Here is a 25,984-nt window from a genome sequence, read left to right on the forward strand (position 1 = left end):
GAGTGGCAAAATGGCGGCTGCCCGGGGAGAAGCCGGACGCTTACGTGAGCGGGGAAGCGCGCCTGCGCAGTGGCGGCGGCGCCCGGTGAGGCGGCGGGGGGCTGCGGCCCGTGGCGGCGGCGGCGGCTGCGGCCCCGCGGGGGGGCTGGTCCGGGCGGCGGCGCGTCCAGCCGCGGGGGGAAGGGGGCCGGGGGGCCGTGCGGAGCGGGGGGGAGGCCGCTGTGGCAGCCCGGCCTGCGGCGGGGCGAGCGGCGGCGCTCGGAGGCTCTGAGGGGAAGGGGCTGCTGCCGGTGCCGGTGCTGAGGCGCTGCGCGGTGCCGCCGCGGCCCCGGACGCCCCCGTGCCCGCTGGCGGGGCTGGCACCCCGAGCGCCGTGGCGGGAGGCGCCGGTGCGGAGCTTCTGCCCTGCCGGGCTCGCAGCCTGCTACCGTGAGGCTCTTGAAGTGCCCGTCTGCGCCTTTACGTGGCTTCTCGTCTTCTCTGTAGGTGAAAATGGAGTTCAGGCTTGAAAGTTTCTGTGGTTTTTTGTGTTTGTGATATTCGAGGGGCCTCTTCCCTCTGGGCAGACCAGCTTTATCTTCAGGAGCTGCTGAGCAGTGTAAGTTTCACGCTTTTTTTTTTCCCCCTTAGGTTGTAAAAGAATCTTTAAAATCAGCTACCTTCCCTTGTCTTTTTCCCCTTAATTTCATGCTAAGCTCTTGATCCACTCCTTATATTTTTTTTTTCATCTTTTAAAAGCTTTTTGTTCTGTAGCTTGTCACTTATTCAGTCTCAGCAGTGCCTGCACCAGCCACAATCTCAGCCTCATCCTATTTATACAGTTGTGATTATGGTATTTATATAGTTTCTAAAGTTCATTTTAGGCTACGTAGCATGTGCATCAAAATAGTGTATGAATATAGCAGACTTTGTAAACATGAATGCTTCTTAGAGTTGTCCTTAAGTGCTTCCCCCTGCCCCTTAAATCACTGCGCATCAGTGGTCAGAAGCGGGATCTGTCATAAACATGTGTGAAGGGAGAGGATAGCTGTGGCCCACATCTGAATATAAATGGCAGGCAGACTGTGATACTGCTGTAGACAGCATGCAAGAACACCCCCTGCGCACACACTTCTCAGGAAGCCCTTGAGCACAGGCCCGGTGCAATATGTGTCTTAACCACAGATCACTGTTTAGGAATTCTTGCCAGTACACAGTGTCTTTCGTATGCTTGGGTTTTTTGAGTCCAAGGTGACTCATCTAACATCTCTCATCCTATTTAAATTTGTCTTAAACTTGAACCAAAATCTTATTCTGGGATAACTAGCTTGTATCTTTTAACTCTTTGGAATATTAACATAATCCTATGCTGGATCTAAGCATAAGTAACGCATTTTAACCGTATTACTTGTTTCAGGAATTTCAAGTGAAGTGATCACACAGTATGTGTTTTGGCCTGTTGCACTATACTTCTGTGTTTGTGCAGATGTGCTACCTATAACTGCAGCAAGAATCTTGCCTTAGAGTGCTTTTTTCTTATATGATTGCAGTAGGATATAAATGATGCTTTGAGTACAGTATGTTTTTTCTACAAGAGCTGATTGTGTGTTCTTTCTACTTAGCAGCCACAATGTCAAATAAGGAAGTGAAAGCAGCACTAAAGAGTGCTAGAGATGCAATAAGAAATAAAGAATATAAAGAAGCCTTAAAACATTGCAAGGTAATTAATTCTTTGCTTGGAAAATAATTATTTTTGCGCTTGTATGTGTTTGCTGTTCCTTTCCCTCTACAATTGTGCAGTAATGCAGAAAGTGTTGAGCAGCTTGTTGACATAATTTTGTCAATGTAGTTATGTCTTGTTGACATAGTTTTAACTCAACTGGTTGCGCACTTTACTTGCCTTCAAGTAAACTCTATTCCTCTCCCCTTTTGCATTTGCTTGCATGTGGAACAGAGGATATTAAGTCTATGGCGATGGTGATGAAAAGCTATTTCTAATCAAGACCTCAACAAGAATGCTTTAATTGCTGAGTTATGGATACAGTTACTAGCAGAACAGTTCAAATATGACCATTTGCTGGCATAAGAAAGCTAAAGTTATTACATTTTTAGCAAAAGGCTAAAGTTAATAACTTCTGATGTTTCCATACAGAAGAATTCACAAAACTTTAGTTATAAAATTCAGTACATAAATCTGTAAGATGCATTTTATTCATTAGTTTTATTTAAAATTGCATATTTCTAGACAGTCTTGAAGCAAGAGAAGAATAACTACAATGCTTGGGTATTTATTGGCCTGGCGGCTGCTGAGTTAGAGCAGCCTGATCAGGCCAAAGGAGCATATAAGAAGGCTGCTGAACTGGAACCAAACCAGTTATTGGCATGGCAGGTACGTTTATATTCTGATCCGCTTTATTCTTTCCATGAAAAGTGTTACTATGGAGCTAAATGTGGGAACAAAACAGAGTTAAGATTTGCATCATCTTTTCTTCAGGGCCTGTAAGTTTTTCTAGTTCTAGTGAAGCTTCACAGTAGTTGAAGTTCTGATTAGCTGTGTGTCCATGGTAAAGCCAAAGGTAGTTGCGTGTGTGTAACAGGGCAATCTTTAGCTCTAGTAGACCTAAGCTGTACCTCCTGGGTAGAAGAGACAACAGTGAAACATGCTAGGAAGCACAAGAATTAAAACACTTATAATAAGTTTGTCGATGCTTAGAAGCAGTCTGAATTGCGATGCTCATGGCTCAGGAAACACTTGACAGCGCTTCTCCCATAGGAAAGAAAATCTTTTATTTAATAACTTATTTTTCCAGCCTCTAGTATGGAATGAATTGTGTTATTGACTTTCAGTATGATAGAGAACAATAATATACATCTGGAATAGCCATGCGTTGGGTGGTGTGTACATGACATCCTGTAACATTACATGGTTATTTGTTATTTGGAGACTTGTGAAGCCTAATGTTGAGTATCTCTTTATCAGATACCAAAATCCAATGTTTTCTAATGTAGTAAGGTTTCTTGTATTTTTCAATATAAAGCATTTTTAATTACAACTCTTGGTGCCTGATTTCAAGGAATACTGAAAATTCATGAGTTGTTTAGCAAACAGACTCTGTCTGTCTTTGTTACTCTACAAGGCTGTGTAGTCCTTGAATATAGAGCATCTGCCCTATGACTTAGTGTGCTTTGTTACTATGTTTTTTCTGGTATGCAAACAAGATTATGTAATATTTACAAGTTTCCAATAGTTGTCAGTATCAGTTAAGAAAGTGAGGTGAGCTTTTCATTTAAAATAAGTAGATTCAGAAGGCTGTACAGAAAGTACCAACACAGATTTTGTTCAGAGATTGTGCATTGGTAGTTGACCCCGCTGAAGGCAGTGGAATCCTTTTTTGTAGGCAGAACTTGCAATATAAATGTAACTTACAATTGCAAACATCAAAGGTTACTTGTTTTCGAAAAATCGAATCTGTTTTATTTTAAAGGGTTTAGCAAATTTATATGAGAAATCCAACCAAGCAGATGTCAAGGGAGACTTAGCAGATGTTTACCAAAAGCTCTTGGAACTCTATGAAAGGTAAAGAATAATCAAATACCGCAATTCAACCTAAGATTTCTAGTTCCTTTAAAAAAAAGTCCAGTGCATGCCATAGTTGATGCACAGGATAGTCTGTCAGTTTCTTTTTTTTTTCTTTTAAAGCCCTGTCATATCAAAGTGTAAAAGTTGGCTACTCGGGTGTTCTGTAGTGTAAAGTTGGAGTAGAAATATTTCTTATTCCTGTCCCTTTTAATAAGGAAAAAACTTTTGCAATAACTGTACTTTATGTTAGTAGTTTAGAAAATTCTTATGTTATCTGATGTCCATTGTCTTAACTCGCTGCCTTGAAGTACTTACTATAGTTAAATAGTTCATAGTCTGCATTATTATCATTAATAAGTAGGCTTATTTTTCTCTGGCTTTAGAATCACAGAACATAAGTCATCTAGTTCATATAGATAAGATTCTAAACACAGTTAACTCTCATCAACTGTCACTAGAGCCTATAGCTGACTGAACTATTATGTTGGTGGTTTTTTTCCCCGTAATTTGAAAATTACTCAGAAAGAACTATATAATCCCTTGAAGTCATTTCTATTCAGTTAAAGTATCAATAAGCAAAATTTTTAGGGTAATCTATGGTATTTGTTGTAAAGATTTGCTTGGCAAACTTAACTTATTTAAAAACTTATTATTTGACAGATTTTGAAAGATATTTCACTATTTCTTGGAAAACTTAGCTTATTTGTGTGGGATTTTCTTTCTCCTTTCTAGGGGTGACAAGCAGAAATGGTGTGATGTATGTAACAAGCTTGTGGAGCTGTATCGTCAAGAAAAGAAATATTTAGAGGTAGGTAACTCATTTACTTTCTCTTTACTGATCAAAAGGATATTTCTTGTAAGAATCAATTGCTGTTCATCTAGGAATTTCAAGTTTAAGTTTTCCGGACCCCAGACTACTTATGGTCTCCTTGTGGACCACAACTGGGCATAACTGTTTTAAACAATGTGCCTTTCTTTTCCACTGCTTACCAGACTTGGAGACAATCCATTAAACTGACAAAACTTGACAAAGGATGTTAGTGTTACTGAAGAAAAGGGTGCAACTTCATTCCCCTGTTTTATTTCTGGAAGTCAACACAAACGCGATCCGAAATGCACATTTATATGCGAGCTGGGTATCTTTTGTCTAGTTTAGCCAGCTCCAGATACCTCATTAGCTCTTTGTCCCTTCCTAGACTGTCCCTGATATTGCCATAGTGTGAGATAGAATTTATCAGCAACCTAAACTCGATTGCATGTGGCTTAGCTCTAGGATCCTATACACAGTGAGAAGGAGATGCAAAGCTGGTCGCAGGGCATCAGCCCACCTAGCACCCCCAAAGTCCATGTCAGCATGACTAGCGCTGAAATAAGCGGCCTTTGTCAGCTTACCACTAGGTGGAGCTGTTAAATGGTTATAAAGCTCAACACTAACTTTGCCTACGGTACCTGTAGTAATACAGGATACTTATTCATGCAGTTATGCTGTTTCCTCTTTCTTTATTCTTACAAAAGTTTGCTTTCTTACAAGGCAGTGTATGCTCTTGCATTGTACCATCTTCCCCCTCTGACCTTTCCTTCAACAATGGAAAATGAGAATTTTTGAGTCTTGTATTAACAGTCTCAAGACTATTTGTTAGCTCCAAAGGCTTTTTTTGTCCACCAATTGCTAAAACTAGTCAGTGTTAGTAATTTAGCATAAGCAGGTAGACTCCATTCATATACCTCGCTAATCCACAAGTTAGGCTTCATGGTCCTGCTTTCTCTTTCTCAGTCTTGTTGATGTTTCCACACTGAAATTTCAGCATGTGTTACTGCTGTTTTTCTGTTTCTGTTCTTAGTGTTGTAGATCTGGGAAGGCTTTTTTCTTTTCTTTCCTTTTCTCCTCTCCAGAGTTTAAAGGACTGTCTAGGTCTATTTTCATTGTTTGTTTCTTCCAAAAACCAGAGTAAGAATTTGTATTATTGGTGTTGCCTCCCTTACTTGCTGTATCTTGGAAGGCAGACATCTTTGAGTGAGCACTCAAAGAACCCCATGCAGTGTTTTCAGACCTATTGTTGTTCTAATCAAAAAGTGGGTAAATCCTGATCGTTTACTCAAAACATCACCCTGATGCCTGCTCTAGGGTGAAAGCAAGCTCCTTCCTCTATTTCTCCTAGTCAGGGTCTACTAGTTCACTCATTTGTTGCTGTTTACAACATGTTTCCCACCTGTCTATATGACAGATACCATAGGAGGAACTTCAGCAGCACCCACAGCTTCTTTCAAGGTATTCTGTTACTATTTAACATAAAGCTTTCTGTAATATAGGCAAATTTAAGCTATTGGTGTACTCGTCTTGTGTTACCATCCGGTGTTCACTTCCCCTTCTACAGCCTCTGTGTAACTATCTCTCAGCCTTTTATAGAAAACACCCATTTTTTTGCCAGTTGTTCCTTAACTACTCTGACTGGCACTAGGCTTTCTGGTTCTTCAAGAAGCAGGTCAGAATATCTTTAATTCTTCTGTTTTTTGTGTATGAATTGCTCTATTTTGTCTATGATTGCTCTGTTTTCATTTAAATTTTTCAAGAAATGGTGCAAGAGTTTCTTTGCAATGGTATATTGCATTGCAAAATGGTATATATGCAAATGTAAGTGCAGAAATTGAAGTATGTTAGTAATATAGTAGTATTTAAACCTATGATATCTGTTGACTATTCAAAATAATGTATATCAGTAACTTGTTAATCCTATTTGCCAAACGCTGTTGGTACTGTTTGACCTCTTAATCTGGAAAGCTGAAACTCATTGCTTAGAGTTGACAGTAATTGGAAAGCTCATATCAGACCTCTAATCTTTTTGAAAGAGTTACGGCATGATTCATTTGTGTCCTGTTGACAGGTGGCTCGAGCATGGCACAAACTTATACAAATAAAACAGGAGGGAGGTGCAGATAATGCAGAACTTCATCAACTTTGGAAGAAGATGATCCAGTTACTGGCAGAGAGTACACAAAATCAGGATAATGAGACCGAGCAGTTGGTAATATTTATCACTCCTACTCATCTAGATATGTACATACAGAGTGCAGCCATACTTTATACGAAGCCTTTAAAAACATACAAGTCTTATGACTGTGTTTGTCATTAACTTTCAGTGATACTAAGCTCCTCAAGAAAATGTAGAGATTTTTTACCTTCTGGATTCTGAGCCATTGGGAAACAGAAACAGTAAGGGTGCAGGTCCCTGAAATAGACCTTAGGTGAAATAAGGCACCTAAATCCAAATGATTGTTCTGGAGCTCCGTTGTTAACTGCCAGCTAAATTGTGTAGAAGCCCAGGTTTACACTGTAACACAGTGATACATCACTCTGCTTCTGCACGTTTCCAGAAACATCACTGTGTTATCATGGCTGAACAGAACAGCTCCTAGCATATTCATAAGCTCTGTTAGAGTCTAGAATGTCGGTATCCTTCAAAACAATAAGTCTCTACTGCGCACATAGGTTGAGGAGGTAGTTTTGCACTGGTTTTCCATTTCTTCCTACCTCATTGGGAATTTTTCTGTAAGGAGCTCAAAGGGGTTAAGGATTAAAGTACTTATCCAGACAGACAATCTTTGAGTTTAAATTCTATTCTCTAGATTGTAAGTTCCCCCTTCTTAGGAGAATGTCAAAACTAATTGGAGCAAACAGAAGGATCATAAATTACTGATCTTGTAGGTGAAGTTAATTTTGTTTTATTTATCTGTTTTTTCAAAACAAACCTGCTTCAACAGAAAGGGTGGAGATTTCTCTTCTCCGATTTGATTTGTAGCCATGCTCCAGAAAGGTAGAAGATATAAATTGAATTAATTTCAGACAGAGGACATTTAATCTGGATCTTGTACCTTCTGAGGTGGCAAGTGCTCTAAGTTATGAGTTCTTATAGAAAAGAGGTGCTGCTTGCAGCATTGCTCTTGTTTTTGATTTTAAAAAGGAAAAAAAGGAATTTTGGAAAAAGTTATATAAATCTTCAGGAATGGGTTTCACCTGCTAATCTCTAGTTTACTTTTCTGCAGCTCAGAATAAGACACCTGAACCTGGAAAGATGTGGGATTGAAGACAACTTCCTATTCAGTATTTCACTTTTAACAAGTTGTGGGCAACTTCTTGCTTGGCATGCTTGCTTTATTGCTCCCATTCCATGGAGCTTATGGTTTTCCATGTATGTAGGGAGGTCATTAAATAAAAGACTAGATTTCTTCAGGGCAGTGTGGGGAAGGCTGACAGCAAAGCATAGGCAATAACTTTGGTTCTGTGGTACCAAATCCTCTTTTGGATGTAGAGTTAGGTGCTAGGAAGAATCTAGCTTCCTACAAATTTTTGCTTTCCTTGTACTATCTTGTGCTATGAAACAGTATATTACTGTTTCATCTGGTAATGGTAGACAAATGTGCTTTAGATCCTATTTGAGTACTACTTCAGCATAAAGCTTGATTGTTTTGTAGCTCTCTCTGTTCACAGTATGAGTATAAGCTTCATGAGTAGGATCCAGATACCAATGTTGAAATATGCACTTGACTGTGAAAAATACATGTTCTTAGATTTATTGCTTGTTGAGCTCCTAATTATTTCTTATTTCAGCTTTTGACTGCGTTTGAACATGCAGTGAACTCTTCTGACAGTGTTCCCAGTGAAGAGCACCAAAATCTTTGCAAAGATTTTATTCAGTGTTTGTCAAAAGTAAGATTTCTTTAATCTATTTTCTTCAGTGGACAGACATAATATTCCACATGTGATAATTCACATACCAAAATTTTTTTTTTCCTTTCAAGTTTCCTCATGAAACACTTAGGTTGAAGAAGACCTGTGATGATATGATGGCTTTATATCCTACTCTGAGTTATCCTTTAGAAGTACTTTGCTTGCACTTTATTCAGTCAGGTGAGTAGGATGGTTTTAGATATTTTTGGGCTTAAAATACCTCTTTTTATAGTTACTTTTGTGACCATCTTCTTATAAGGTTTTACCTTTCGGGGCCCCATGCAAGTATGTTGTTTATTTTTTTTGTGCTATATTTCTACCTGTCTGGAAGTGAAAAGTGTTTTGCTACTTCTTTAGCTTTCTATAGCTTTGCTATTTCTTGTCTCTAACTTAATGGTGACTCTAAATAAGTAAACATGTGTACTCAGTTAAGTCCAATTCTGGTAATGTTTGAAGTCACAAAGGACCAATGCCTTACAAAACTCAAAAGCAGCCTCTCCAGATAAATGAAGATTAGCTTCCGAAGCTTTGAAGAGAACATGGAGACCATTAATCCCTACTTTAGGGATGAGGGAGGGCTGCGTTCAGGTTATTCTTGACCCAGAAAATCCCTGTCATCTAAAAAAGAAACATTCACAAAACTTTCTTCACAAGAGTATCTGGTGAATAGGGAATGAACAAATCTGTTTAGATGTTTGTTCTAAGTAGAGAAGAAGAATCTTCGAGGAAAAAATAGCATAGTTTCTTCAGTATTGCAGGGATCTGAAAGAATATACAGTTACTTTTTTCAGGAGTTTCCTGAACAACATGGCATTAATGTTGTACACTTCCTCCACGTTTTCAAAGGTAGCTACTAATTCATTTTTTTTCTTTGATTGTTTAAGGCATCAGAAATTGAAGTTGGCTACCCTAAAACATATTTTAACTGAGAAAAATAAATCAGCAAAAAAACCCTCTTTTTTTTTTTTATATAAAGAGAAATAACTTTTTCTGCTTGGATAGCAGAATGCTGCCTTTGCTTTTAAAGTTAGGCTTGTGGAAGAATGTAGCAACATAAAACAACAAGAGAATTTTTCATTTCATTTAAAGGGATGAAAACAAGCAGCATCCTACTTTTGCAAGAAATGCTTGTGCACCTCACAGAAAAGTTGCACGGAACACATTGATTGTTTTAAACACATCTGAAAAAAGAGACCCCCCCCTCCGTCTTTAAAAGGGATAATTTTTAAGCCCTTTGTTATTCATCTCTTTTGAGATCCCTTGCAGTTGACTCTCTCCACTGAAAAAGATACAGCTTGCTGCTGTGTGCAATATGTACTGTTATGAATCACATTAGGCGTAAAATTGCTGAGTTTCCATCTTGGACTGAAGTTTGGTTGTTATGGTAACATACAAGTCTTTCCCTTCTTCTACCAATTCTGCTTAGTAAGCACCTGAGAGTTGAGGTTTTTTCCCTCTAGAATTACAAACATGAGCCTAAGTCTTTTTGGTAGGATGTAATTATTTCTCAGTGCCAAGAACTGTATTACAGAGCTCGGGCAACTGCAGATAATTATGCTTGAAAAAAAGATCTTTGGTCTTGGTGTCTAAATTTATCAGAATTCTAAACTTTGTTTATACAAAAATATGTAGTCATAACTTGACAAATGAAGTCTGCACTTGCATTTCCACATGAGGATGCTTTACAGATGGAGGAGAGACAGGCAGAGACCCTAGTTGCCAAGGGGGAGGAGGATCTGGTTGGCACGTTTTGTCTATTACCAACACTCTGACAACTTCTCACCATCCTGCAGTCATCTTGGGGTGGGAGGATGATGCTTAAGTTTTAGTAAGGCTGTTTGTTTATATCTGAGTCATTCCAGCCCTGTCATAGTACTTCGTGCCCTAAACTTGTGGGCTCACAGTATTAGTCCCCTTTACAAAATGCAAATCAGAGGCAACATTTGTCAAATGAGTCCATAATTTTTTTTTTTTAACAGTAGTTCAAAGTCTGTTGCTGCAAGTCCTAGCAGTTGCTTTGAACAAGGACTACTAGATCTACAGTTGAACATAAGTGTAAAATAGTTAGTGGAATCAGTTACAGTTAAGCCAAAACATTAAATTAGTGGTTTCACAGTAAGACTGTTTCAGCAGGCTCATCAAAGTGATTTGCTAGGTGGGCAACACCTACTCTGGAATGAAGTTATTTCCATTTATTTGTGGCAGAGTGTTTTGGAGCATTCAACTGGACTTAGGTGAAAAGCCTAAGGATCCTATATCAAGGAAGTAGTTTCTATTAATAAAGGAAGTATTTGTGTAGTAATTTAACATGAGTGGATAAAATTCAGGTTTTGGACTGGCAGTTTTAGTTTTTGGAGGTAATGAGTACCTAGGTTACTGCCACTTTTTTTTTTTTTTTTTTTTTTTTTTTTTTTTGCTAGGTATATAGTACCTTTGGAAAAGAACTTAATAAATTTTAAAAGCTCATTACCTTGAGCTCAAATGAGAAGTACCACTTTTAAGAACATTTATTTATGTAGGTAAGGTATGTTGTTGCAGGTTTTTGGTTTGGGGGTTGTTTTTTTGTTGTTGTTGCTGCTGCTGCTGCTGCTGCTTTGTTTTTTTAAATCTACAGCTCTACAAAATGTTTCTCTTCCTGAAACTAGGTACTTTCACTGAAGAGGCCCTGCACTGTTTTTCTAGGCTTTTGGAGATGGACTCAAGTAGTGGTCCAGGCATTATTGGTTCAGGTATAAAATGCCTCCAGGAAAGGAAATATGAAGAGGCTGTTGAGAGCCTTACTGAAGGTAAATATATAATATGAAGTATAGATACTCCAGCTTGACCAGCAGCTGGGTTATGGTGGATATTTGTGGGATTTTATACTTAAAGTACCTTGCCAGTTCTGTTGCAAGTAGCAAAAAGACCCACTAGCTTGTAAAAGAATACTCAGCTCTGTGACTGGTTTAGGATTTAGATGTTTGTTAAATATGGCTTTAGGTATAACTTCAGAAGTCCGTCACTTCACTATTGCACTATTATCATCTTTAAACTTGCTTAATCGGACTGTTACTGGAAACTATCTAGACAAAGCAGTGAAGATAGCAATAGCATCAAGGAATGGAGAATTTATAAAGTAAAATATAATGCAACTCCTCTAGTCACTGCATTTCTGTAGAAAAAAAGAAAAAAAGACTTCTTTATAAACTTATCATTTTAAGACCTGTTTACTGTAAATATGTGAACACTTGTATTGCGTTCTAAAAAGAAATAAAGGACTTTTTTTTTTTTTACAGTAGCCAGATTTGCTAAAGCCTTGACTTACAAATTAGTATGTATGTTGCTTGTATTGAAATGACAAAGCTCTGCAAAAATTACTCATTAATATACTAGTGGGAAAACAGGACTACCCACTTTCAATCGGCCCATGGAATATTCAACTTTGTCTTACATGACAAGGGCAAAACCGGCTTATGGAGAAAGCTGGGAATAGAAGCATTTGGGATATAAGCAATCATGAGTCAGCCAGGCGACTCTGATATTTTGCTTCCATTTTCCAAGTGATAGAATAAGATTCACAGAATCACGGAATAGTTGAGTTTGGAAGGGACCTCTGGAGATCATCCAGTTCAACCCCCTGCTCAAGCAGGTTCACCTAGAGCACGTTGCACAGGATTGTGTCTAGATGGCTTTTGAATATCTCCAAAGAGGGAGACTCCACAGCCTCTTTGGACAACCTGTTCCAGTGCTCTGTCACCCTCTCAGTAAAAAAGCTTTTTTCTCATGTTCAAACAGAGCTTTGTGTATTTCAGTTTGTGCCCGTTGCCTCACGTCCTGTCGCTGGGCACCACTGAAAAGAGTCTGGCTCCATCCTCTTGACACTCTCCCTTCAGATACTTGTACACGTTAATAAGATCTCCTGTCAGCCTTCTCTTCTCCAGGCTGAACAGGCCCAGCTCTCTCAGCCTTTCCTCATAAGAGAGATGCTCCAGTCCCCTAATCATCTTAGTAGCCCTCTGCTGGACTTGCTCCAGTAGTGCCATGTCTCTCTCGTACTGGGGAGCCCAGAACTGGACACAGTACTCCAGATGCAGCCTCCCCAGGGCTGAGTAGAGGGGGAGAATCACCTCCCTCGACCTGCTGGCAACACTCTTCCTGATGCACCCCAGGAGACCATTGGCCTTCTTGGCCACAAGGGCACATTGCTGCCTCATGCTTAACTTGGTGTCCACCAGCACTCCCAGGTCCTTCTCGGCAGAGCTGCTTTCCAGCAGGTCAACCCCCAACCTGTACTGGTGCATGGGGTTATTCCTCCCCGGGTGAAGGACTCTGCATTTCCCTTTATGAATCCCCCTCTGAATGGCAGCACAGCCCTCTGGTGTATCAGCCACTCCTCCCAGTTTGGTATCATCAGCAAACTTGCTGAGGGTGCACTCTGTCCCTTCATCCAGGTCATTGATGAAGAAGTTGAACAAGACTGAATTGTTTCCCTAATTTGGATTTTTGGGGTATGCTGCAGTAGCTTACCCACACTGAAATAACATGTCTTGCACAAAAACTGAAAAAAAATTCAGGGGTCTAGGAGGAAAAAAAAAGTCCTCTGCGGAAGTCAAATACCTCTGCCTTACAAAACTATTGGATGTTGTGTCAGAATGTTCATCCTGTTTAAGGATACACTTGGAATTTGCCTAATATTCCCAAACTGCTCTACTTTTTAAGGTTTTTGAGTAAAACTTTATGAAGCAGTCTACAGGCTTGCAGTGTTAATTTCTGATCAAACTGAAGTTTGTGTTTTGTTTTGTTTTTGAAACAAAAGTGCACCTTAAGCCAGTGTTGTGTATTTCTTCACCTTCTCCTCTTTATTTTCTGAAGATGTAATGCAGCATGTGCAAAACTAAGCATAACAGAAGCTTACATTTTTCTTGACTTTTACCTTATTTTGGGGGGCATGGAAGTCAAGAACAGTTTTAAAATAAGATTCAAAAAATTAACTGTAAGTCTCATTCTGATTATCCAGTGATAATGTTCTTGATGGCACTTGATGACAATACAGCATCTACCACCTACTGCATCTTTGCAGCCCTAAGCAGTTTTGTTTGTTTGTTTAACTCTTCACTTAGGTTTGCAGAAGACTAGCCAGTGTCCAGCAGCATGGTGGTATTTGGCACAGGCACAGATGAAAATGCACAAGCACAGAGAAGCTGTCCTGTCCTGCAATCAGGGTAACTGCCTGATAGTTGAAAGAACAAATGCAGGGGTATACCACTTTACATAATCCCATCAATGTGACCTTTGCATGATGGATCAGAGTTAGTAGCACCTGTAGTCCATTGGTTTTTGCAGTGTCACTGCTCATGCTGGTGTCTTCTGTGGGTTTTTTTGTTTGTTTGTTTATGACAGCTGAAAACACCTTGTGCTGCTTAATTTTGGTGGGTAGAGTTGATACTTGACTAATCAGAACTGGAAAGCCAACTGATGGGCCATATTTAAAAAGTTTGCATGTTTTCATGGTTTTGGCTGGTCTTTGACCAACTGGGCCAAACAGTCGATAACTGCCTGGGACCACAGGTATAAGTATCATAAATTTTTGGTTTAATAGACTTTATATTTAGTCTTACAAAATAAGATTCTAATCAGATTAATGTAAAATGCAGTGAAACACAGATGTTGCAGAGTACAACATCTTAAGAGTTAAACCTTACCCTGAGAGTAACTTTTTATCCATGTTAGCTGGGAATGAGGGCAGTCATTCTGATCTAGCGATGCTTATCTAATCAGAATAGAACCATTATTTAATGGTTATAAATGAAAGGTTGGCCAAAGTGGACTCTTTGCTGATAGAGACAAATACAGTGAAAAGCTTCTCAGGAAAGACTTGAAGAAGTAAAAGTAAGCAGGCCTGGCCTAACACGGAAAATTATTAAAAACAAGGGGGAACCTTCAAAAGGTGAAGTGCTTGCTAGAGAGAAAGATAGGATGTTAAAGTTGGGCAGATGAAATGCTCGTCAATGGACTTGTCTGAGATTAAAGCATTGGTGGAAGTTGCTATAAAACAAATAGGAGGAAAAACAAGCACTGGGAAACTACGAAATATTCGCATGGGAATCCTAAAGGAATGTAAAGATGCTGAAGTGCTGACTGTTGTATGTAATTTTTTTGGTTAAATTGTCTTGGTACCCAAAGATTTGGAAGGTAGTTAATATGACCCTAACTTTTTAAAAGGGTTCTAGGAAAGATCTGGGAAACTACAAACTAATAGGTCTAATATATTTAATGGGCAAATTAGTAAAAACTAAAAGGGTAGAATTAGGGAATCAATGTAGAAAAATGATTCTGGGGAATAGACAGCATAGCTTTTGTAAAGTGAAGTTGCTTTTTAGAACTCCTTGAAGGAGTTACTAGCATTTGGATAAGGGACATGTGACATAGTCTACTTTTGATTTCCAAGTTATAATTGGTAAGCTTTTACAAGACTCTTAAGGAAACTACACAACGTTGGGTTAAGAAGTAGAGTTCTAACATTGAATGTTCTTTTGTGTGTGTTTTTGTTTTTGTTTTTTTTCTTTTTTAAAATAAGTTAAAAACTAGGGCACAGTATAGTAATAGTAGTCGATTTTTGCACTAGAAAGAAATCACCATGCCATCTTCACCGGGACCTGTGTTGTTCATCCTCTTTTCTAGTCCATTATGAATGTTGAATAATAAGTTCACCAAGACTGCTGCTGATGCAGTTAGAGCTGACTAAAAAAATTGTAAAAGGAGGTTGTTGGAGTAGATGACTAGGTTTTAAAATAGCTAATGAAATTCCATAGCCATAAAAGCAAAATCATGTAGGTTTTGGAAGAAATGGTCTCATAAAGCTATCCTAATGTCCCTTTGCAATAAACAGAGAGGTCATTTTGTATTAAAAATTAGGACTGTTTCTTTTTCCCCTGTGTGATTAGCAGGAGCTTTAAAGGCAAGTCAAATATTAGGAATTACAAGGGAAGGGATGGTTAGTGAAACAGAACATCAACATGTAGTTGCACTGAGGACTTTCACAGCATGGTGAATTGTGTGTTGATTGTTTTGAAACCAACCCACACTATCTCAGAGAATGAGAAATAATGCCAGAAATAATGGCAAAGGTTAACAGAAGGGTAACAAGGATGATCAAAGGTATGGAAATTGCTTCATATCGGAACAACTGAATAGCCTGGAAAGTCCTTTTTCAGCCTAGAGAAGAGATGAGGTTGAAATCTGTGAAATTACAAATGGTGTAATAAATAGAGTAGAATAAATAGAGGTCAAGGGTTTTCTTTTCCTATGCAAGAGCTAGTTAGTATCAAATAAAGCTAAAAGCTGTCAGGCTCAGAACAAACAAAAGAAGTTTGTTTCTTAAAACAAAGCATAGTTAAGCTATGAGGTGCCTTGCTAAAAGATGCTGTGGATGCTGAAAGTTTATTTGAGTCTGAAGAGTGAGTGGAGAAATTCACAATAGAAAAATCAGTCAAGAATTTTTAAGTGGGAAGATAATACCTTTGCCTCAGGAACTCAGAGTTGCAAGCTGGTGGAAACTGAGAGAATTCTGGGGAAGTATTACTATATGCTTGCCTTGGTCTTGCACTGTTTCTAGACATCTGCGGTTAGAGGCAGGATACTAGGATAGATTGGCTGTACCAAGTTAGACAAAAGTTCATTTTATGTGAAAGTAGAGTTAATTGGAGTTTTTCAGCAAGTACTTGCCTTTGGGGAATGCTCAAGCTCAACAGAGATGTCTTCATTCTCTGAGATGAGCAAGATTATACTGTTTATTGGAGAAATATCCAATACTACAGTTGCGAGTACAAAGTTAAATCCTCAATGTTAATAGTAACATTTTTTCATTAAACAGTGAAATGTAAAACAATTTATTTCTTGAAGTTGCTTTTTCCTCAGAGCTTGGATCTGAAAAATGTAGTGTTCAATTTACAGTGCTACAGCAGCTAGAAAACATTCAGTTTCTCTTATATATCTGAGAGCACCTTTATAGAATTGATTGAAGTTTTGAAATACATGGGTGGAGGGTTTACAGAATAGTTTCTGTAAAATAAGGGGGAAAGCCCAAATAAAAAATTAACTCTAAGTGGTGCTCCATTAGACTTAAAAATTGTAAGTTAAGATTTTTAAAGTATTGGGAACAGTGATCCTCTTTATTGTTCCTTTTCCATTTTTATTTGATGAAACTTTTTCTCTTGCCAACAGCTCTCAAAACTGTTGGACCTCTTGAGAGTCCTGGTCTTCAGCAGAAAAACCTTATCCTTCAGTTGAAAGCAGAGGCTCTGATTAAAATAGCTGATGCTGATGCTGCAGAAGAGGCCATTATTGCACTTGAACAGGTATTTTCATTGATGTAAACACTGTTTTACAAAAACATGCTCTCAGCTTTATGCACTAAAAACTCAAACTGTGTATTTTTTCCCCCTCCTTTTTACTTTCTGTGACATTTAGACAACTCTTTACCAGCTATGGTAGAGAAAACACTGTCCTCTGTTTTTTAGGCTTTTCTATAACTTTTTATTATTGGCCATTCTAATTTTTAAAGCTGTCCCTTTTGACCTTGTCCTGTCTTGCTTGAGTGTTCCTGGGTTCTTGCTAGTTCTGTGGCTTGTGTTTGTCTTTATTTGAATTATGGTTATAACGCTACTCCTGTCCTCTGTGTACTTGTCGCTTTAGATAAACAAGAGCAAATTGCTTGAAGATTGACTGGTAAAGCTTCAAGCAGAAGTTGCTTCTCTTATTCATTCTTCCCCCTGTTATGCTCCATGGTTTAGTGTATGTACTTGCTCGCTGTTTAGACTTCTGCGGCTCTGTCTTGCTCTCTATCCTCTGCTACCTATTCTCCACCAAAAATCCTATTCTTTCCAAGGCTTCTCAAGAGTCTCCTATCTAAATCTATATGGTGGTTTTCTTGGGTGTTTGTGTGGTGTGCTTTTTTTTTTTTTTCCCCCCTCCTCCCGTCCTTATTGTCATGCAGTGTGCCTGCTTTGAACATCTTTGATTTCTTAATCTGGAGAGAGAATAACTTGATTGTGTCTGTTGCTTGGTTTTCTAGATTGTGGGTGCAAGCAGTGATCCATTGCTTTTAGCTTTCAGAGGTCAGGCTTATCTAAATGAAGGTTTAGTGGATCAAGCTTCAAAGGTTCGTACAGTATTGTAAGCTGTAAGCTTAGCAGAACTTTTAATTTCATACAGAAATAACTAGGAAGAATAACATTCTTTTACAGATTTCACAAGAGCTTCTGTTGTCCCACCCTGATCTGGCTGAGGCCCATGCTCTTGAGGGTTTGATCCGTTATTCCCAAAAGAACTATGAACAGGCAGAAAAAAGGTATTGCATTTGATTCTCTAATGGGGGTACGTGGGAGAGAATAGAATTTAGTGGGTTTCAGTTTTTGAGCGTTTGTCTGATCTGGCCTTTGTTTCTTTTACTTAGTTTTCAAAATGCTATTGAAAGAAGGGCTGAAATTGCAGAGTATCATCAGTACCTGGGGCTCACATATTGGTTCATGAGTGATGAGACAAAAAAAGACAAAGGAAAAACTCTCACTCACTTCTTGAAGGTAAAAGTTTCTTTCTATTCATGTAGAATTAGCATTTTCCTGTATCAGAATCCAAATATAGAAAATACACTGCTGGGAATGAGAGGCCGCTTGTTCAATCCACTTACTACTGTTTACAAGCCTCCAGAGCCTGTAAACCGGGTAGTTCAACTGTGCAAAAAGACATTGCAGGGAGCTATGCAATTACTTGGAGTCTCCCTGCTTCTTTCCTCCGTTCACCTAATCGTTTGGCCTCTGATATAGCCAAATGTAGTGACTATTCTCTTGATCTTCTTTCCTCTAGGACTGTAGAGTCGAGGCCTATAGATGTCCAGCGTAGAACTTTGAAGGCATTTTGAAATGGGGAAGCCAAAATACAAATTGAACAAAAGTGAGAAAGGGAAAAAGATGGGAATGATGTTAAAGTTTCAAAGTTTATCCAAGGAAGTCTGCCACAATCCCCTAATTTATATACTTTTCCTGATCTTTCGGGTTTTTGGTTGTGTCTCTTTCTCTGCATGTAGATAAGAATGTGAATAGAAAAGATGTAGTCTGACATCGTTATTGGGAACATGCGGTATACAAAGCATGAATGTAGAGATTGCAAACTCACTGCATAACTTTGTCATAGGTTTTGGCATCTCAAATCATTGCCTGCTGTTTCCATTTTGATAAAAACAGAGGGCACTGGGCAGTTTATTTGAAGTGAACAACACTTTAATTCTAAACCATTTTATGTGTGCATCTTTTTTGTTGTTGTTGTCAAAGTTGTTGTTTTGCTTGAGAGTTGTGGGTTTCTGCGGTATAAACTAATCTGCCAAGTGTACCTTAAAGAAGAAAATTTAAAAGATGCTATATAGTAAGGAACTGCTTGTTGCCAACACATCTAGCTTGTTAGCACTTCATATACTTTATATACAGTGCTTTGTGTTGTGAAGTTTCTGGTAGATTCTGCAGATGTTTAAATCTCAATCTTAGAAATATTAAAATAAGATTTAAATATTCTGTGTATTACAGGAGAAGCTTAAATAACTTGATAAGCAGAGACTGTACAAGTAATTATCGCTGGATCTGTATTTATAGTCCTTCAAAATGCACTCTTAAATTGTGTTTGTATTATTCCTTATAGGCTGCAAAATTGGACAGCTACTTGGGAAGTGTCTTTTGCTGTTTAGGTAACTACTACAGAGACATTGCTGGAGACAGAAGTAGAGCTCGTGGCTGCTATAAAAAGGCTTTTGAACTAGATGGAACTGAAGAATCGGGAACAGCAGCTGTAGACTTGAGTGTGGAACTTGGAGACATGGTATTGTACATTCACAGTCTTGGATTACTGGCGTTTTGTTTTTCCGTTAATCCTACTCTTTGAGGAATCACTTCAGGCTTCTCCTGTATTTGAGAATAGGATCTGAAAACAGGTGTTTTTGTCATTGCTTAGCAGTTTTTATAGCTGGGCCTGCTCTGGGGAGAGCTGGGCTCTGCTCTCTCTGAGGAGAAGGGTGGAGGAGTAAAGCATAACACTGTAGTGATGAAAAATGTGATTTAGATGGAAGAATTTTTCAGCAGAGAACTTGAAGAGACAGTAAGTTTTCTTTTCATGTGTGACTTGTGCCACTTCTTTTCTCCTTCCACCCCCTTGCTCCTTGGAGGGGGAAAAAACATACAAAGTCATCAAAACTTTTTTTTTTAATTTCTTATATAGCATTGTATAAAAACAGTTCTTAGCTTTATGATAATACAAAGCAAGAAAGCATCCTACGCTTTGGCAGACTGCTGGAACATCTGGAGAGTCAGACTGAGTATCTGACTTGCTGCAAAGACTTGTACCCTTCTCTAGTTAAAAATTTTCTCTACAAAACTTTGCAGGCATCTACTGTCTATTTGCAAAAGTTATCTTTAGATGTGATAATTTCCTTTTTTACTCTGCCACTCAGCCTGCCAGCTTTAAAAAAAAAAAAAAAGCCTCTGTAACATTTCTTCATTATAGTAATTAACAGGTTAGACAAGCTAATGACTTGCTGGATTAGAAGTATTCTTCTTAAACAATAACTTTGTTCTTTACGTATAGATGTGTACTAACCTGGCATTTTTGGTGCTTTGTTAGGACACTGCTCTGTCAATCTTGAATGAGGTAACCGAAAAAGCAAGTGCTGGTACAGCAAAATGGGCCTGGCTTCATCGTGGACTTTACTACCTGAGAACTGGTCAGCCATCGCAAGCAGTGGCTGAGTAAGAGAAGTAGTAGTTGGTTTAAACAGTTTCCCATAAATGCCAGTAAAATAGTCTTTGATCTTAGCAGGTTTTGAAAATAAATTAGCTAATTATAGGATGGCCTTACCAAACAATAGGAAATGAGCAAGCTGCATCTGTCTCCAGTTCTAGAATTAGCACAACGTAGTTTCTTCACCATAGCAGTGTTCTGTGCTAACAAGCCTGGCAACAGCCTTATCATAGACAAGCATGTTATAGCACTGAATAATGAACCAAAATTAGGTACAGTGTCTAAACTTGTATAATGTGCACTATGAAGATGAAAATGCTACTATGCCTTATTTAAAAGCTCCATATAATTTTACATTTCTGTTTCTGTGTCCTGAGAATACGTAATGCAAGGAAAGATTTTTCTTTTTATTGTTAAACTGCAGTACATTTAAATAAAATGAATTTATATCTTGAAATCTTCAGTTTGCAGGCAGCTCTCAGAGCTGATCCAAAGGATGCCAACTGCTGGGAGTCTCTAGGGGAGGCCTACTTGAGCAGAGGTAGCTATACAACAGCTCTAAAATCCTTCACAAAGGCCAGTGAGCTGAACCCAGAGCTTGTGTACAGCATTTACAGAGCTGCAGCAATTGAACAGATTCTAGGCAAATATGAAGATGCTATAGCTGCCTATCAACAAATCTTAAAAAAGACAAAAGATTATGTGCCTGCACTGAAAGGTAATATATCTGAATTTGAGAGTGTTAACTCTTTCTCCCTCCTCCCAGTATGATGCTTCAGTCTCATTAAGAGGTTATTGAGATGTATTGAGGTTTGCCTACGTGGAAGGGTAGGATTGGGTTTGGGATATGTAGAGTACTATGAGCCACTTGCAAAAAAAGCTAGTGCATAGTAACCTACAGATATCTGAAGAGCTCTTAAATCCCAATGTGTGGGAATTATTTCTCTTTCAATAAGTACAGAAGGTGATTATTCCTGTGCAACTACCAAGCCAGATGGTAGAGGAGTTGAAGATATGAAGTGGAAGCTAGCTAAAGATGCTGCAGTTCTGCTTAAGTAGTCAAAGCTGTGTATGACTCAATAGGCAATGAGCCAGGCTGCAGTTTCTAAAAGGTGGGCTGTGCTCATCTGCTGCTGCTCCTGACTCTGCAGTCCTCACCTCTTGTGTTTAACCCTGGGGATTCAGACCCTTCTGTGAGTTTCTTGAAGTCATTAAAAATAGCAGTGACCTATCCAGAGGAGTGTCACAAGTGTTAGAGGTGGCTGTAGATAAGTGTCTTTAGTATGTAGCTGGGAGCAGGGTGGAACAGGGGAACAGGAACTCCTCCTTCCTAGTGATGTTGAACCATGATCCTCACAATATGTAATACTGGAAGCATATAAAATTTTAATAGCCAATGAGTAACTGTTCTGTTCACATTCTCTATGCCATTTAGTCTTCAGTCATTCTCACTCTGTACATCCATCTGAATAATTCTATATTTTAGTTGCTTCTCATAGAGAAGCTGCACTCTGCTTGGTACAGGTGTGAATTTTTTAGTTGTGGAGTGTTATTTCATTGTGTAAAAGGCCTCATCTTTTGGATGAATGTCAGCTAATTATTGTAAGACTAAATCGAAAGTGTTGGGTTAGTACTGCACCAGGAGAAATTTCTCACCTGAAAAGGCTACTGATAGTTTTCCCTCTACCTTCTCCTTTTTATTTTTGTCTCTTGGAATATGCCAAACTAAAGTGACATGGCAAAAACTCCATGATGGAACTGAAGAGAATTGCAGGTAGGCAGCTTTATTGATTGTCAACCAGGAAGGCATCATTTGAGGGCAGTAGCAGTTTGCAAAGGAGTTGTATAGAAGTGTGCATACGTATATGCGTTTGTTTATGGTCTGTAGGTGACAGTGGATGTTGCTCTTCCTCTAATGAAGTGCTTAGAGAGGACATAAACACACTCCATCAAGTAGATACTTTCCTCCCCACCCCTCCAGCTCCCTATGTATTTATTCTTTTCTTAAATATTCCAAGTCTTCTCTCGTCATCACGCTTTTCATAATCTCTGATTTGTTAGCTGCAGATCCTACTTCTGGTCTAAAAACAATTTTCATCTTCTTGCAGAATGTCTAATGTTTACTCTGCCTGTTTTGCTATCAGCTGTGGACCTTCTTTAAACCTTCTGAAACACACACACCAGTGTACTTTTGGTACCATTATGATCAGTTTAGATATTCTCTGAACGGAGCTGCTGCACATGTAGCAGATGAGAGAATAAGTGCACTGATGTTGCTTGAATGTGTCTTTTCTAAGCTCTTTATTTTGTGTTAGTAAATGCTACGTTTTTCCTGTGCCTGCTGCACTATAGTTTTTAATATATAACTACAGGGAACAAAATCAGTTTTGTATTTAGATTACAGAGCTTCTTGACCTCTGAAGAGTCAAGATCTTGGGACTTCTTCATAGTCAAGACAAGTAACTAATGGGGGCAAGATAAGATACTAGCAAAACATGATGCCAGCTAGTTTGAATGAATTATGTTTGTCACAGTGTTGTAATTCACAAAGGAAAATAGCATCTGCAGCTATTAGTAGTTGATTTAGGCATAAGGCAGGACAATATGGGCAAGGTAGCTTAAGAACTTTGAAAATAAATACTGAGAATGCATGAGACTTGTGTTTGGTCACTTGCTACAAGATGGAGTGATGGCTGTTGCCAGCAAAAGTATAAATTAAGTGGTATCTTACTGGCTGCAATGCTAGGAATTGTGGTATTAGATGCAGTTCCTTTAATAGTTGGAATTGTTTCAGTATGAATTAAATTCTTACATAAATAGGATTAAATAGTGTTGGCTTCAATCACCTCAGTGAAAATCATGGCATTCCAAAGTAGACTTCCCATTTTGCCCAGCTTGACATTCTTCTCTTTGTGTTTTGTCTTTGAAAATGATTTGATAATGTCTTTCACTCAAGTGTAAACTGGAAGTTGCTGTATCTTCTAGTTGTCAAAGACTTAGCTATGTAAAGTGACTTTCTCATCGGTGCTCTAGTTAAGCCCAAAGTACAAATGCTTTGATTTTTTTATAATGACCTATATTTGTTCTAATGCTCAAATTATTCTACACTTCATGCTTGTCAGGGTAGGTTAAAAGCAAAGTCTCTTGAGCAGCAGAGTCTCTGTGGGTCTTTGGTTTTGGCATAGTATATGCAAGGAATAAACCTCTACATAAAGAACAACACTGAGCAGGCCTTACGCCCTCCCACCCTGTTGCCTTTATCAAGCAGTATCATGCAGGTGTCTTTTCATAAAGGATTTTTTTTTTTTTAATGGTCTTATTTTCAGGACTTGGTGAGTGCTATCTCATGTTGGCAAGATCAGCCCTTGATAAATATCTTGACGGGAAGGCTGTGGATTACATAGAGCAGGCTCTTGAATTTTTTACAAGGTTAGTACTACATATTAAAATATTTAATTCCCACTGGGTTTGTGGGTTGACAGGCAGAAGAGTAAGAGTTTAATGTTTGGGGACTTTCAGTTAAACTTTAAATCAAATGGACCAAGCTTCTATTCTACGAATAAGCATGTGCTTACTGAAAATGGTTTGAATGATGCATTCCGGACTTAGGCTGCTTGAGTGAATGGTAGTTAGAGTTTTGTTTTTTTCTGCCTTCTCTTTAAAGATACCAAGTCCTTTGATTATAGCACAAGTGTGAAATCACACATACTTCTCCTCAGCTCTCACCCTTTATACTTGGGACCGTGGGTGGGGTGGTGGTGGTGGTGTCCTACCAAAATTGGTGGATGAGGAGGTTGTTTCATCCTTTCCGCAATCTTTTTCTTTGTGTTTCAGATGGAACTACTTTAGTATCCTAAGTTAAACCTTGGTGTAGCTGTTCTTTTAGGAGAGGGTCCATAAAGCCTCTGCAAATTGCTCGTGTCTGTAATAAATATGATGATGCTCTGAAATGCAAAAGTGGGTGTAGTTAATTGACATGCCACTAGATAACAGCTAATTTTCAGAACTGACTCTTAGTGCCAATGAAGTTGAGATACATTGGCATGTTGTAGTCTGTCTGTCTGTCTCGGTCCCTGTCTATTTTTCTCCCTATCCTTTAAGGTATTTTTGGCTTTTTAAACCTACAACTTAAATAGGAAGAAAACTAAATTCAGAAATCAAACCGCTCATTGATTAATTAAATTTGAAATTGTGCCACTCTTTAAAGTGATGAACTTTCTTTCAGGAAAGGGTATTGCAATGTCTGAACAGGTGTTGTGTGCATTTGCTTAAAATCATTAATTTACAGGGCAACAAAGTGCCGTCCTGATGTATCTTCCCTCTGGAAACTGCTTGGAGATACATGTACTAGTGTGCATGTCGTTTCACCAGCCAAAGTGAATGTTCAGGTTCTAGGATCCCTTCTTGGTAAAAATGCAGACAAACAGATGCTGAAGAAAAGTGAGCTGCTCAGCCTGGGAGGAAGGTAATAACCTTTACTCTTGAGTGCTTCTAAACAGCTGTGCACATTACTAGGGTCTCAAGTATCCTAGACTAGAAGGAGCAAAAGGAAACACATGCTTTTGGCGCCTGCATGCTGAGTGAAGATTTATGAGGTGGGTAGATAGGGCCTCGCACTTCTTCCACATTACACCACTCATTTCAGGATATGCTTCCAGGGTTGCCACCATGTATATCAGCAGTCATGTAGCATCTACTCTGCTCCTTGCTTCTATCTCCAGAACGTGGCTATGTCCTCTCTGGCATTCAACAAATTGTGCCATTTTAAATGGAGAAGTTGCAGTAGTTGCTAACTAATTCTCCCAGGACTATCAAAGTCCAAAGTAATAGTCTAAGCTTTCTTACAAAAATGTCATCAATTCTAGCCCTAGATACTGATCTAGATTACACCAGAAGTTCCTTGTTCCTGGCCCTGGAAGCTCATGTCAATAGAAAATATTTATAGGATTCTTGTAGCCTCTTCTGTGGCTCCCTCTGAGCTTTCTGCAGTTGGATGTGTAAGTTGAGACAGACAAGAAAAACAGCTGCTTTAGTAAATCTCTACCATGACATGATAACCTCAGCAATTTATCAAGAGGTTGCTTTTCAAACAATTGTATGAAATAACATACTTCCTAGGTGAAGTTTGATTAACTTCTGAATGACCTGAATGACTAAAATAGCATATGTGATGTTTGTTTTAGTTGGTAACATACATACTACCCCTAACATAGTTTTGATATATTATACGTTCGTGGCTTCACAATTGGTGGGCATTGCAGACTGTCTTGAGACCAGGATAGATTCTGTGAAGGTGACTGTCTGAATTAAACAAAAAAAACCCGCTCCATTGTCTGACAGCTTTCACTCCTGCTTCATTTTTAATTGTCTAGTTGTCATTGACTTTCTGTTCTTGTCTGGGTTTTGTTTGTATTTATGCACATTTACTTGGTTTGTGTATTTTTTCAGTTTTCTATTCTTCACGTAGAAAGGCTACGAATAATGCTTCTCTGATTCATGTTTCTGTAGGTGTTACAGCAGAGCTTTAAAATTGATGCCTTTGCCTAACATATGGTGTGATCTAGGAATAAATTATTATCGACAAGCAGAGCACCTAACAGCAATGGGCACTGACATGAATGAGATCAGTGAACTGCTAGAGAAATCTTTACAGGTATTGCCAATGTGTGGTTTCTGGGTTTTTTTGTTGTTTTTTTTAATAGTCTATAAAATTTAAATCAGCTTTGATGCCTTTATGCATGATCTTTGTCCTCAGTAAAATCTAAGTCTCTGAATAAGCAAGTGCATTAAATCATAATTTTTGCTCTTCTGATGTAATTCACACTTGATTCTCTTCTAGTGTCTCAAAAAAGCTGTGAGGCTTGACAGCAAAAGTCATCTTTACTGGAATGCACTTGGTGTAGTTGCTTCCTGTAGTGGTAAGTCTTCAGTGAAACCCC

The 25,984-nt window shown here is 38.7% G+C and overlaps 1 protein-coding gene across 6 annotated transcripts in view; it reads left to right on the forward strand.

Moving 5' to 3' along the window:
• Window positions 1-11: 11 nt before the first annotated feature.
• SKIC3 (SKI3 subunit of superkiller complex) overlaps window positions 12-25,984 on the forward strand; it is a 52,761-nt gene continuing 26,788 nt past the window's right edge. For 3 of the 6 annotated variants that reach the window (XM_067316364.1, XM_067316369.1, XM_067316368.1), the window contains exons 1-22: window positions 12-85; window positions 487-598; window positions 1,602-1,699; window positions 2,225-2,368; window positions 3,465-3,556; window positions 4,292-4,367; window positions 6,442-6,582; window positions 8,166-8,264; window positions 8,357-8,465; window positions 10,931-11,071; window positions 13,385-13,486; window positions 16,488-16,621; window positions 17,338-17,424; window positions 17,510-17,613; window positions 17,719-17,845; window positions 18,954-19,130; window positions 19,929-20,053; window positions 20,510-20,763; window positions 23,372-23,474; window positions 24,334-24,510; window positions 25,554-25,698; window positions 25,885-25,963. In XM_067316364.1, coding sequence (XP_067172465.1) covers window positions 1,610-1,699; window positions 2,225-2,368; window positions 3,465-3,556; window positions 4,292-4,367; window positions 6,442-6,582; window positions 8,166-8,264; window positions 8,357-8,465; window positions 10,931-11,071; window positions 13,385-13,486; window positions 16,488-16,621; window positions 17,338-17,424; window positions 17,510-17,613; window positions 17,719-17,845; window positions 18,954-19,130; window positions 19,929-20,053; window positions 20,510-20,763; window positions 23,372-23,474; window positions 24,334-24,510; window positions 25,554-25,698; window positions 25,885-25,963 — 2,506 coding nt within the window. In that variant the 5' untranslated portion in view covers window positions 12-85; window positions 487-598; window positions 1,602-1,609. Of the gene's footprint in view, window positions 86-332; window positions 599-1,601; window positions 1,700-2,224; window positions 2,369-3,464; window positions 3,557-4,291; window positions 4,368-6,441; window positions 6,583-8,165; window positions 8,265-8,356; window positions 8,466-10,930; window positions 11,072-13,384; window positions 13,487-16,487; window positions 16,622-17,337; window positions 17,425-17,509; window positions 17,614-17,718; window positions 17,846-18,953; window positions 19,131-19,928; window positions 20,054-20,509; window positions 20,764-23,371; window positions 23,475-24,333; window positions 24,511-25,553; window positions 25,699-25,884; window positions 25,964-25,984 lie in introns of those variants that run through there. The other 3 variants (XM_067316367.1, XM_067316370.1, XM_067316366.1) reach the window with 3 other exon arrangements.

The sequence above is a fragment of the Apteryx mantelli genome, chromosome Z, assembly GCF_036417845.1.
Source record: "Apteryx mantelli isolate bAptMan1 chromosome Z, bAptMan1.hap1, whole genome shotgun sequence".
Taxonomy (NCBI): Eukaryota; Metazoa; Chordata; class Aves; order Apterygiformes; family Apterygidae; genus Apteryx; species Apteryx mantelli.